Here is a 15,599-nt window from a genome sequence, read left to right on the forward strand (position 1 = left end):
GACTGACATGAGCCGCGGCAACGCTCGGCCTATATCCCCCTCTCTGGTCTGATACCTATTGACCCCCGCTCCCCGCGTCACATCCCATCTCACACCATTGGTCACGCCCTCCTTACAGCTGAGGAGGAGGTAGAGGTCCGCTTGGTCCTGGTCCCGGGTGTCCCCTTGGGTGAAGTTCCTGAAGCTGGTCCTTGAAGTGGAATGTAGCATGGAGGAAACTTCTTGACAGCGCTCAGCCCACCACACACTTCCATCGTGGGGGGGGGGGGGGGGGTCATGAATGTTCACAGATACAAGGATGATGGTGAAGGGAGGAGGGGGGTGACAATGGAGAATGATAGGAAGAGAAGACAAGAGATGGAAAAGCCGTTGGAGAAGAGCAGAAGAGGAGTAACAATGGAGGAGATGCAGAAAATGCACGACGTTGGAGAAGAGCAGAAGAGGAGTAACAATGGAGGAGATGCAGAAAATGCACGACGTTGGAGAAGAGCAGAAGAGGAGTAACAATGGAGGAGATACAGAAAACGCACGACGTTGGAGAAGAGCAGAAGAGGAGTAACAATGGAGGAGATACAGAAAACGCACGACGTTGGAGAAGAGCAGACCTGGAGCCGGACATGAAGAGGAGAAGAGTAGGAATGTAGAAACGGTGATGAGGACAATGCAGGATGGGGGCTCGTCCGGGGTCTTATGTGTAAAGAAAGTGAGACAGAGAACAGTTCACATCATTATAATGTGGAAAATAAGGAAGGGGTGGGCCAATGAGAGAAGGAGAGGACTAGAGAGATCTCCATAGATTGTAGAGAGAAGAGGGATGGAGAGATCTCCATAGCTGGTAGAGAGGAGAGGACTGGAGAGATCTCCATAGCTGGTAGAGAGAAGGAGAGGATCAGAGAGATCTCCATAGATTGTAGAGGGAAGGAGAGGATCGGAGAGATCTCCATAGATTGTAGAGGGAAGGAGAGGATCGGAGAGATCTCCATAGTTGGTAGAGAGAAGGAGAGGACTGGAGAGATCTCCATAGTTGGTAGAGAGAAGGAGAGGATCGGAGAGATCTCCATAGTTGGTAGAGAGAAGGAGAGGATCGGAGAGATCTCCATAGTTGGTAGAGAGAAGGAGAGGCCTGGAGATATCTCCATAGTTGGTAGAGGGAAGGAGAGGATCGGAGAGATCTCCATAGTTTGTAGAGAGGAGAGGACTGGAGAGATCTCCATAGTTGGTAGAGAGAAGGAGAGGATCGGAGAGATCTCTAGTTGGTAGAGGGAAGGAGAGGATCGGAGAGATCTCCATAGTTGGTAGAGGGAAGGAGAGGACTGGAGAGATCTCCATAGCTGGTAGAGGGAAGGAGAGGACTGGAGAGATCTCCATAGTTGGTAGAGAGAAGGAGAGGATCGGAGAGATCTCCATAGTTGGTAGAAAGAAGGAGAGGGTCATAGAGATCTCTATTTGGTAGAGGGAAGGAGAGGATCGGAGAGATCTCTAGTTGGTAGAGGGAAGGAGAGGACTGGAGAGATCTCCATAGTTGGTAGAGGGAAGGAGAGGATCAGAGAGATCTCTATAGTTGGTAGAGGGAAGGAGAGGACTGGAGAGATCTCCATAGTTGGTAGAGAGAAGGAGAGGACTGGAGAGATCTCCATAGTTGGTAGAGGGAAGGAGAGGACTGGAGAGATCTCCATAGTTGGTAGAGAGAAGGAGAGGATCGGAGAGATCTCCATAGTTGGTAGAAAGAAGGAGAGGGTCATAGAGATCTCTATTTGGTAGAGGGAAGGAGAGGACTGGAGAGATCTCTAGTTGGTAGAGGGAAGGAGAGGACTGGAGAGATCTCCATAGTTGGTAGAGAGAAGGAGAGGATCGGAAAGATCTCCATAGTTTGTAGAGAGAAGGAGAGGACTGGAGAGATCTCCATAGCCGGTAGAGAGAAGGAGAGGATCGGAGAGATCTCCATAGTTGGTAGAGAGAAGGAGAGGACTGGAGAGATCTCCATAGTTGGTAGAGAGAAGGAGAGGATCGGAGAGATCTCCATAGTTGGTAGAGGGAAGGAGGGGACTGGAGAGATCTCCATAGTTGGTAGAGAGAAGGAGAGGACTGGAGAGATCTCCATAGTTGGTAGAGGGAAGGAGAGGATCGGAGAGATCTCTCTAGTTGGTAGAGGGAAGGAGAGGACTGGAGAGATCTCTAGTTGGTAGAGAGAAGGAGAGAATCGGAGAGATCTCTAGTTGGTAGAGAGAAGGAGAGGACTGGAGAGATCTCTAGTTGGTAGAGAGAAGGAGAGGATCGGAGAGATCTCCATAGTTGGTAGAGGGAAGGAGAGGACTGGAGAGATCTCCATAGCTGGTAGAGGGAAGGAGAGGATCGGAGAGATCTCTAGTTGGTAGAGGGAAGGGGAGGATCGGAGAGATCTCTAGTTGGTAGAGGGAAGGAGAGGATCGGAGAGATCTCTCTAGTTGGTAGAGGGAAGGAGAGGACTGGAGAGATCTCCATAGTTGGTAGAGGGAAGGAGAGGATCGGAGAGATCTCCATAGTTGGTAGAGGGAAGGAGAGGATCGGAAAGATCTCCATAGTTGGTAGAGAGAAGGAGAGGATCGGAGAGATCTCTAGTTGGTAGAGGGAAGGAAGCCATGGAAGGCATAGCAGACCACGATGAAACACAAGATTATGATGATGGAGGAAAAGAGAGCAAAGGAAAGATTGAGGAGAAGGAGAGGATCGGAGAGATCTCTCTAGTTGGTAGAGGGAAGGAGAGGACTGGAGAGATCTCCATAGTTGGTAGAGGGAAGGAGAGGAGCGGAGAGATCTCTAGTTGGTAGAGGGAAGGAGAGGATCGGAGAGATCTCCATAGTTGGTAGAGGGAAGGAGAGGATCGGAGGGATCTCTAGTTGGTAGAGGGAAGGAGAGGATCGGAGAGATCTCTAGTTGGTAGAGGGAAGGAGAGGACTTGAGAGATCTCTCTAGTTGGTAGAGGGAAGGAGAGGATCGGAGAGATCTCCATAGTTGGTAGAGGGAAGGAGAGGACTGGAGAGATCTCCATAGTTGGTAAAGGGAAGGAGAGGATCGGAGAGATCTCTCTAGTTGGTAGAGGGAAGGAGAGGATCGGAGAGATCTCTAGTTGGTAGAAGGAAGGAGAGGATCGGAGAGATCTCTAGTTGGTAGAGAGAAGGCGAGGACTTGAGAGATCTCTCTAGTTGGTAGAGGGAAGGAGAGGATCGGAGAGATCTCCATAGTTGGTAGAGGGAAGGAGAGGACTGGAGAGATCTCCATAGTTGGTAAAGGGAAGGAGAGGTTTGGAGAGATCTCTCTAGTTGGTAGAGGGAAGGAGATGACTGGAGAGATCTCCATAGTTGGTAGAGGGAAAGAGAGGATCGGAGAGATCTCTCTAGTTTGTAGAGAGAAGGAGAGGATCGGAGAGATCTCTAGTTGGTAGAGGGAAGGAGAGGATCGGAGAGATCTCTCTAGTTGGTAGAGGGAAGGAGAGGACTGGAAAGATCTCCATAGTTGGTAGAGGGAAGGAGAGGAGCGGAGAGATCTCTAGTTGGTAGAGGGAAGGAGAGGACTGGAGAGATCTCCATAGTTGGTAGAGGGAAGGAGAGGAGCGGAGAGATCTCTAGTTGGTAGAGGGAAGGAGAGGATCGGAGAGATCTCTAGTTGGTAGAGGGAAGGAGAGGATCGGAGAGATCTCTCTAGTTGGTAGAGGGAAGGAGAGGATCGGAGAGATCTCTCTAGTTGGTAGAGGGAAGGAGAGGATCGGAGAGATCTCTCTAGTTGGTAGAGGGAAGGAGAGGATCAGAGAGATCTCTCTAGTTGGTAAAGGGAAGGAGAGGATCGGAGAGATCTCCATAGTTGGTAAAGGGAAGGAGAGGATTGGAGAGATCTCTAGTTGGTAGAGGGAAGGAGAGGACTGGAGAGATCTCTCTAGTTGGTAGAGGGAAGGAGAGGATCGGAGAGATCTCTCTAGTTGGTAGAGGGAAGGAGAGGATCGGAGAGATCTCTCTAGTTGGTAGAGGGAAGGAGAGGATCGGAGAGATCTCTAGTTGGTAGAGGGAAGGAGAGGATCGGAGAGATCTCTCTAGTTGGTAGAGGGAAGGAGAGGATCGGAGAGATCTCTCTAGTTGGTAGAGGGAAGGAGAGGATCGGAGAGATCTCTCTAGTTGGTAGAGGGAAGGAGAGGATCAGAGAGATCTCTAGTTGGTAAAAGGAAGGAGAGGATCGGAGAGATCTCTAGTTGGTAGAGGGAAGGAGAGGATCGGAGAGATCTCTCTAGTTGGTAGAGGGAAGGAAGCCACGGAAGGCAAAGCAAGCCACGATGAAACACAAGATTATGATGATGGAGGAAAAGAGAGCAAAGGAAAGATTGAGGAGAAGGGTGAGGATCGGTGAGATGGGCGGCAGTGGTTTGCAATCTGGATGGATCGGAAAGGTTGGCGGAATGAGGAAAGTGCAGGAAGTGGAGTTGAACTTTATGTCTCAGAGTGCCAGGAGTGAGGGGGAGCTGAGCGAGTCGGAGGATGAGCGCTCACTTCCGCTGCTGCGCTGGTACCGGCTTCCGCAGGCTCCTCCCTCTGGGGAGGTGAACACAAATGAAGAGGTGTAAGCTCCAGGGCCGATTGCACAGTCTGGGTCCGGCAGTGGGGGCAAACAGACAGGGAATGATACCTCCGGTTGGGGGGGATACGAGGGCAGGAGTCCTCCGTGGGGAAAGGAGACGGCTGGTTCGCTGGAGGGCAGGTCAGGGTCCTCGTAGGGGAGTTTGCACGTCGATCGATGGGAGAGAAGGGCGAACTCCAACTGTTCCTTCTGTCGCTGCAGCTCGTCGATCTCTGCCTCCAGTGTGGACTTCGCCTCTTCTAAAAGGTCCGTCTCCTGATTGGGGGAACACAAGGTGGTAATCACTATAGAATCACACCAACCTGGACTCTTACACTACGATCACACGTATCGCACTGCTGGGGACGTTACCCCTCATACATGAATATCTGATGGGGGCCCTGCGTCCAACCAACAAAAGACAAATGTGACCCTCGAAGTAGAGTAGAGAGAGAAGACGTGATTCTCATCGCGGCAATTCTGGTGTCAGAGATGTGGATCGAGGGTGAGTAGGGAGTTCCTAAACCAGAGAGCCAAATCCCCCCCTCTTCCACCAAATATGGGGCTCTATTAAACGAAGGAGGTCCGCACACTCTGTACTGTGTACTGAGGGGGGGTCTGTACTGTGTACTGAGGGGCGGTGGGGGGGTTTGTACTGTGGGGGGGGTCTATAATGAGGAAGGGGAGTCAGTACTGAAGGGGGTCTATACTGAGGGAGGGGGTCTATACTTAGGGGGGTCTATACTGATGGAGAAGGGGTCTGTATTTTGTGGGGGGGGGATCTATACTGAAGGGGGGAGTCTGTACTGAGGAAGGGAAGTCTATACTTGGTGGGGGGGCGTTGTTTACTAAGGGGGTATATACTTAGTGGAGGGGGGGGGGTCCATACTGAGGGAAGGGGGCCTATACTTAGTGGAGAGGGGATCTGTACTGAGGGAGGAGGGTCTATACTTAGTGGAGAGGGGGTCTGTACTGAGGGAGGGGGGTCTATACTTAGTGAAGAGGGGGCCGGACTGAGGTGAAGAGGGTCTATACTGAGGGAAGGGGGTCTATAGGTAGTAGAGGGGGGTCTGTACTGAGGGAGGGGGTCTATACTGAGGGAAGGGGGTCTATAGTTAGTAGAGAGGGTCCGTACTGAGGGAGGGGGGTCTATACTTAGTGGAGAAGGGGCTGGACTGAGGGAGGGGGGTCTATAGTTAGTAGAGGGGGTCCGTACTGAGGGAGGGAGGGTCTATACTTAGTGGAGAAGGGGCCGGACTGAGGGAGGGGGGGTCTATAGGTAGTAGAGGGGGGTCCGTACTGAGGGAGGGGGTCTATAGTTAGTAGAGGGGGTTCGTACTGAGGGAGGGGGGCCGATACTTAGTGGAGAGGGGGTCGGACTGAGGGAGGGGGTCTATACTTAGGGGGGGTCTATACTGATGGATAAGGGAGGAGGGTCTATACTTAGTGGAGAGGGGGTCCGTACTGAGGGAGGGGGGTCTATACTTAGTGGAGAGGGGCTGGACTGAGGGAAGGGGGTCTAAACTGAGGGAAGGGGGTCTATAGGTAGTAGAGGGGGTCCGTACTGAGGGAGGGGGTCTATACTGAGGGAAGGGGGTCTATAGTTAGTAGAGGGGGCTCGTACTGAGGGAGGGGGGTCTATACTTAGTGGAGAGGGGGCCGGACTGAGGGAGGGGGTCTATACTTAGTGGAGAGGGGGCCGGACTGAGGGAAGGGGGTCTATAGTTAGTGGAGAGGGGGCCGGACTGAGGGAAGGGGGTCTATAGTTAGTGGAGAGGGGGCCGGACTGAGGGAAGAGGGTCTATACTGAGGGAAGGGGGTCTATAGGTAGTAGAGGGGGGTCCGTACTGAGGGAGGGGGTCTATACTGAGGGAAGGGGGTCTATAGTTAGTAGAGGGGGTCCGTACTGAGAGAGGGGGGTCTATACTTAGTGGAGAGGTGGCCGGACTGAGGGAAGGGGATCTATATTGAGGGAAGGGGGTCTATAGGTAGTAGAGGGAGGTCCGTACTGAGGGAGGGGGTCTATACTGAGGGAAGGGGGTCTATAGGTAGTAGAGGGGGTTCGTACTGAGGGAGGGGGGCCGATACTTAGTGGAGAGGGGGTCGGACTGAGGGAGGGGGTCTATACTTAGTGGAGATGTTGCCGGACTGGGGGAAGGGGATCTATACTGAGGGAAGGGGGTCTATAGGTAGTAGAGAGGGTCCGTACTGAGGGAGGGGGTCTATACTTAGTGGAGAGGGGGCCGGACTGAGGGAGGGGGTCTATACTTAGTGGAGAGGTGGCCGGACTGAGGGAAGGGGATCTATATTGAGGGAGGGGGGGTCTATAGGTAGTAGAGGGAGGTCCGTACTGAGGGAAGGGGGTCTATAGGTAGTAGAGGGAGGTCCGTACTGAGGGAAGGGGGTCTATAGGTAGTAGAGGGGGTCCGTACTGAGGGAAGGGGGTCTATAGGTAGTAGAGGGGGTCCGTACTGAGGGAGGGGGGGTCTAAAATTGGCCCTGAATGGAAGTTTGGAAATGTGGTCACTCTACCACACAGGACGGTGTGACCTCGGGGGCAAACCAGAACCCTCTCTCATACTGATACAGAGAAAAGGAATATGATCCTAGGGTCATGGCAACGTGGCCACTCAGGGGCCTCTGGAGGAAGACTACGAGCACCGGAATCCACCACATAAACCTCTAGATGGTCTGGTGACCCTTCCTCCTTGGTGCTCCTTAGTCTGGGATCTCTATGGTGTCACCTGTTGGGAGGAGTCTATTGTTGTCACTTACGCTTTGGAGTCGGTCAGTCAGTTCTCGTCTTCGGTTTCGGCATTTGGCGGCGGCCAGTTTGTTCCTTTCTCTTCGTACTCGTCTCTTTTCTTCCTCCTCCGGTGTCAGCTGTGGATTGGAACAAGGGTCAGAGGTCACATATTGGCTGTGGCACACAACATACCTATGTTCACCCAGTCCGGGGACACTCACCGCCTCCTCTCTGGTTCTTTTACGGGTACGGGTGGGCCGAGAGCCCTCTGGTCCCGGTGTGGAAACAGATGGACCATAAGATGATCCGGAGGGAGAGGCGTAGCTGGGCCCTGGCAGGTCATAAGGGTCCAGCGAGGGTCCTGGTGGAGGTTGGGACTGAGCCATAGAGGAGATGAGGGCCGGGGTGACCAGCCACTGCAGGTCTTGACTGCTGGTGATGGCGGTAACAGTGGGCACAAAGGAGGATGGAGCATCACACAGAGCCACGCACTCCTACAAGGAAGAAGAAGATAGGCAACACGTCACGGGGCACCGGCAAAGGAAGTGGTGTGATTATTAGAAATATTCTATGGCTGAGATGGAGATGGACGGCTCCTCCTTGGGGAACGCCCAAAGAGGAATATCTACCTATGTACCCCTTGTGGGGCATATGGGGGACCCAAGCTGCTCCACCCCTATATACACCATATACTGTGTACTGACCCCCTATATACACCATACACTGTGTACTGACCCCTATATACACCATACACTATGTACTGACCCCCTTTATACACCATACACTGTGTACTGACCCCTATATACACCATACACTGTGTACTGACCCCTATATACACCATACACTGTGTACTGACCCCTATATACACCATACACTGTGTACTGACCCCTATATACAACATACACTGTGTATCCTATATGTTACACTAATATACAGTGGGTAGACTGACCCCTATATACACCATACACTGTGAAGTGACCCCTATATACACCATACACTGTGTATCCTATATAAATAATATACAGTGGGTACACTGAACCCTATATACAGAACACACTATGTAACATAACCCCTATATATACACCATACAGAGTGTACACTGACCCTTCTGTACACCTATATAAAGAAAAAACTATATACACCAACCCTATATACAAAGGACAATTTCTCCTATATAGATCATTCACAGTGTATACTGACCCCCTACACTATACACATTATATATACTGACCCCTATACTATACACAGCATATACTGACCCTATACTATACACAGTATATACTGACCCTATACTATACACATTATATACTGACCCCCTATACTATACATTGTATATACTGACCTCCTATACTATACACTGTATATACTGACCCCCTATACTATACACATTATATACTGACCCCCTATACTATACACAGTATATACTGACCCTATACTATACACAGTATATACTGACCCCCTATACTATACACATTATATACTGACCCTATACTATACACAGTATATACTGACCCCCTATACTATACACAGTATATACTGACCCCCCTATACTATACACAGTATATACTGACCCCCTATACTATACACAGTATATATAATGACCCCCTATACTATACACAGCATATACTGACCCCCTATACTATACACAGTGTATACTGACCCCTATACTATACACAGTATATACTGACCCCCTATACTATACACAGTGTATACTGACCCCCTATACTATACACAGTGTATACTGACCCCTATACTATACACAGTGTATACTGACCCCCTATACTATACACAGTGTATACTGACCCCCTATACTATACACAGTATATACTGACCCCCTATACTATACACAGTGTATACTGACCCCCTACACTATACACAGTGTATACTGACCCCCTACACTATACACAGTATATACTCACCCCCATACTATACACAGTGTATACTGACCCCCTATACTATACACATTATATACTGACCCCCTATACTATACACTGTATATACTGACCCCCTATACTATACACAGTATATACTCACCCCTATACTATACACAGTATATAGTCATCCCCTATACTATACACAGTATATACTGACCCCCTATACTATACACAGTATATACTGACCCCCCTATACTATACATAGTATATACTGACCCTCTATACTATACACATTATATACTGACCCCCTATACTATACACTGTATATACTGACCCCTATACTATACACACACTATATACTCACCCCCATACTATACACAGTATATACTGACCCCCTATACTATACACAGTATATACTGACCCCCCTATACTATACATAGTATATACTGACCCTCTATACTATACACATTATATACTGACCCCCTATACTATACACAGTATATAGTCATCCCCTATACTATACACAGTATATATACTGACCCCCTATACTATACACAGTATATACTCACCCCCTATACTATACACAGTATATAGTCATCCCCTATACTATACACAGTATATACTGACCCCCCTATACTATACACAGTGTATACTGACCCCCTATACTATACACATTATATACTGACCCCCTATACTATACACATTATATACTGACCCCCTATACTATACACAGTGTATACTGACCCCCTATACTATACACAGTGTATACTGACCCCCTATACTATACACAGTATATACTGACCCCCTATACTATACACAGTATATACTGACCCCCTATACTATACACAGTATATATACTGACCCCCTATACTATACACAGTGTATACTGACCCCCTATACTATACACTGACCCCCTATACTATACACAGTATATACTGACCCCCTATACTATACACAGTATATACTGACCCCCTATACTATACACAGTATATATACTGACCCCCTATACTATACACAGTGTATACTGACCCCCTATACTATACACTGACCCCCTATACTATACACAGTATATACTGACCCCCTATACTATACACAGTATATATACTGACCCCCTATACTATACACATTATATACTGACCCCCTATACTATACACAGTGTATACTGACCCCCTATACTATACACAGTGTATACTGACCCCCTATACTATACACATTATATACTGACCCCCTACACTATACACAGTATATACTGACCCCCTACACTATACACAGTATATACTGACCCCCTATACTATACACAGTATATACTGACCCCCTATACTATACACAGTATATATACTGACCCCCTATACTATACACAGTGTATACTGACCCCCTATACTATACACAGTATATAGTGACCCCCTATACTATACACAGTATATACTGACCCCCTACACTATACACAGTATATATACTGACCCCCTATACTATACACAGTATATATACTGACCCCCTATACTATACACAGTATATACTGACCCCCTATACTATACACATTATATACTGACCCCTATACTATACACAGTATATACTGACCCCCTATACTATACACAGTATATACTGACCCCTATACTATACACAGTATATATACTGACCCCCTATACTATACACAGTATATATACTGACCCCCTATACTATACACTGACCCCCTATACTATACACTGTATATACTGACCCCTATACTATACACACTATATACTCACCCCCTATACTATACACAGTATATAGTCATCCCCTATACTATACACAGTATATATACTGACCCCCTATACTATACACAGTATATACTCACCCCCTATACTATACACAGTATATAGTCATCCCCTATACTATACACAGTATATACTGCCCCCCCTATACTATACACAGTGTATACTGACCCCCTATACTATACACATTATATACTGACCCCCTATACTATACACATTATATACTGACCCCCTATACTATACACAGTGTATACTGACCCCCTATACTATACACAGTGTATACTGACCCCCTATACTATACACAGTATATACTGACCCCCTATACTATACACAGTATATACTGACCCCCTATACTATACACAGTATATACTGACCCCCTATACTATACACAGTATATATACTGACCCCCTATACTATACACAGTGTATACTGACCCCCTATACTATACACAGTATATACTGACCCCCTATACTATACACAGTATATATACTGACCCCCTATACTATACACAGTGTATACTGACCCCCTATACTATACACTGACCCCCTATACTATACACAGTATATACTGACCCCCTATACTATACACAGTATATACTGACCCCCTATACTATACACAGTATATATACTGACCCCCTATACTATACACAGTGTATACTGACCCCCTATACTATACACAGTATATACTGACCCCCTATACTATACACAGTATATATACTGACCCCCTATACTATACACAGTGTATACTGACCCCCTATACTATACACAGTATATATACTGACCCCCTATACTATACACAGTGTATACTGACCCCCTATACTATACACAGTATATAGTGACCCCCTATACTATACACAGTATATACTGACCCCCTATACTATACACAGTATATATACTGACCCCCTATACTATACACAGTATATACTGACCCCCTATACTATACACATTATATACTGACCCCTATACTATACACAGTATATACTGACCCCCTATACTATACACAGTATATACTGACCCCTATACTATACACAGTATATATACTGACCCCCTACACTATACACAGTATATACTGACCCCCTATACTATACACAGTATATATACTGACCCCCTATACTATACACAGTATATATACTGACCCCCTATACTATACACAGTATATATACTGACCCCCTATACTATACACAGTATATACTGACCCCCTATACTATACACATTATATACTGACCCCTATACTATACACAGTATATACTGACCCCCTATACTATACACAGTATATACTGACCCCTATACTATACACAGTATATATACTGACCCCCTATACTATACACAGTATATATACTGACCCCCTATACTATACACTGACCCCCTATACTATACACTGTATATACTGACCCCTATACTATACACACTATATACTCACCCCCTATACTATACACAGTATATAGTCATCCCCTATACTATACACAGTATATAGTCATCCCCTATACTATACACAGTATATACTGACCCCCTATACTATACACAGTATATATACTGACCCCCTATACTATACACAGTATATACTCACCCCCTATACTATACACAGTATATAGTCATCCCCTATACTATACACAGTATATACTGACCCCCCTATACTATACACAGTGTATACTGACCCCCTATACTATACACATTATATACTGACCCCCTATACTATACACATTATATACTGACCCCCTATACTATACACAGTGTATACTGACCCCCTATACTATACACAGTGTATACTGACCCCCTATACTATACACAGTATATACTGACCCCCTATACTATACACAGTATATACTGACCCCCTATACTATACACAGTATATACTGACCCCCTATACTATACACAGTATATATACTGACCCCCTATACTATACACAGTGTATACTGACCCCCTATACTATACACAGTATATACTGACCCCCTATACTATACACAGTATATATACTGACCCCCTATACTATACACAGTGTATACTGACCCCCTATACTATACACTGACCCCCTATACTATACACAGTATATACTGACCCCCTATACTATACACAGTATATATACTGACCCCCTATACTATACACAGTGTATACTGACCCCCTATACTATACACTGACCCCCTATACTATACACAGTATATACTGACTCCCTATACTATACACAGTATATACTGACCCCCTATACTATACACAGTATATACTGACCCCCTATACTATACACAGTATATATACTGACCCCCTATACTATACACAGTGTATACTGACCCCCTATACTATACACAGTATATACTGACCCCCTATACTATACACAGTATATATACTGACCCCCTATACTATACACAGTGTATACTGACCCCCTATACTATACACTGACCCCCTATACTATACACAGTATATACTGACCCCCTATACTATACACAGTATATATACTGACCCCCTATACTATACACAGTGTATACTGACCCCCTATACTATACACAGTATATAGTGACCCCCTATACTATACACAGTATATACTGACCCCCTATACTATACACAGTATATATACTGACCCCCTATACTATACACAGTATATACTGACCCCCTATACTATACACATTATATACTGACCCCTATACTATACACAGTATATACTGACCCCCTATACTATACACAGTATATACTGACCCCTATACTATACACAGTATATATACTGACCCCCTACACTATACACAGTATATACTGACCCCCTATACTATACACAGTATATATACTGACCCCCTATACTATACACATTATATACTGACCCCCTATACTATACACAGTATATACTGACCCCTATACTATACACAGTATATATACTGACCCCCTATACTATACACAGTATATATACTGACCCCCTATACTATACACAGTATATATACTGACCCCCTATACTATACACAGTATATACTGACCCCCTATACTATACACAGTATATATACTGACCCCCTATACTATACACAGTATATACTGACCCCCTATACTATACACAGTATATATACTGACCCCCTATACTATACACAGTATATATACTGACCCCCTAAACTATACACAGTATATACTGACCCCCTATACTATACACAGTATATACTGACCCCCTATACTATACACAGTATATACTGACCCCCTATACTATACACATTATATACTGACCCCTATACTATACACAGTATATACTGACCCCCTATACTATACACAGTATATACTGACCCCTATACTATACACAGTATATATACTGACCCCCTACACTATACACAGTATATACTGACCCCCTATACTATACACAGTATATATACTGACCCCCTATACTATACACATTATATACTGACCCCCTATACTATACACAGTATATACTGACCCCTATACTATACACAGTATATATACTGACCCCCTATACTATACACAGTATATATACTGACCCCCTATACTATACACAGTATATATACTGACCCCCTATACTATACACAGTATATACTGACCCCCTATACTATACACAGTATATATACTGACCCCCTATACTATACACAGTATATACTGACCCCCTATACTATACACAGTATATATACTGACCCCCTATACTATACACAGTATATATACTGACCCCCTAAACTATACACAGTATATACTGACCCCCTATACTATACACAGTATATACTGACCCCCTATACTATACACAGTATATACTGACCCCCTATACTATAGACAGGGTGCTCTGGGACTCTATACAATGTGTGGTTGTAGAAAGTTGCTCTGACGTCAGAGAGAGTCATTGAGCAGCAGTGGGATCCTGTGTCCCCCTCACTCACTCTTCAGCCCACCAGCCCCCAGTGACATCACTGCTGCCAGTGACGTCACACTCACCTGTGGTGCAGCAGCTGTGGGGGGGCTCCCAAAAGAATCCACCGAGGAAAGGTACTGAGACTCTGCAGAGGGAGAGGAGCTGGAGGAGTCGTATCCCTGGTACATGTCCTTCCGGAACCAGGGTCCACGGGGGTCCAAACCGAGGGGGAGCCCAGGGTCCGCAGGGGTCCAAACCGAGGGGGAGCCCAGGGTCCACAGGGGTCCAAACCGAGGGGGAGCCCAGGGTCCGCAGGGGTCCAAACCGAGGGGGAGCCCAGGGTCCACAGGGGTCCAAACCGAGGGGGAGCCCAGGGTCCGCAGGGGTCCAAACCGAGGGGGAGCCCAGGGTCCACAGGGGTCCAAACCAGGGGGGAGCCCAGGGTCACAGCCCAGAATCAGGGTCACAGCCCGCAACCGGGGTCACAGCCCGCAACCGGAACCAGGGTCACAGCCCAGAACCAGAGTCACAGCCCAGAATCAGGGTCACAGCCCGCAACCGGGGTCACAGCCCGCAACCGGAACCAGGGTCACAGCCCAGAACCAGAGTCACAGCCCAGAATCAGGGTCACAGCCCGCAACCGGGGTCACAGCCCAGAACCCAGAATCAGGACCAAGGTCAGAACCCAAAACCAGGGTCACAGCCAAGAAACAGAATCAGGACCAGGGTCAGAACCCAGAACCAGAGTCCAGAACCAGAGTCAGATCCCAGAACTAAGACCAGAGTCCAGAACCCAATCCCAAACTAGAGTCCATAAACTGGAGTCCAGGA

The 15,599-nt window shown here is 46.8% G+C and overlaps 1 protein-coding gene across 1 annotated transcript; it reads right to left on the reverse strand.

Annotated features, from left to right (window-relative positions):
- Nucleotides 1-1,989: 1,989 nt before the first annotated feature.
- Nucleotides 1,990-15,025, reverse strand: FOSB (FosB proto-oncogene, AP-1 transcription factor subunit). The gene is made up of 4 exons (XM_040334464.1): nucleotides 14,852-15,025; nucleotides 7,549-7,821; nucleotides 7,357-7,464; nucleotides 1,990-4,857 (listed from the first exon to the last, which is right to left on the reverse strand). The coding sequence occupies exons 1-4, from the start codon at nucleotides 14,954-14,956 to the stop codon at nucleotides 4,462-4,464; spliced, it is 882 nt and encodes a 293-aa protein (XP_040190398.1). The 5' UTR covers nucleotides 14,957-15,025; the 3' UTR covers nucleotides 1,990-4,461.
- Between the last annotated feature and the right edge of the window lie 574 nt (nucleotides 15,026-15,599).

Source organism: Rana temporaria (assembly GCF_905171775.1).
Source record: "Rana temporaria chromosome 9 unlocalized genomic scaffold, aRanTem1.1 chr9y, whole genome shotgun sequence".
In the NCBI taxonomy this organism is placed as follows: Eukaryota; Metazoa; Chordata; class Amphibia; order Anura; family Ranidae; genus Rana; species Rana temporaria.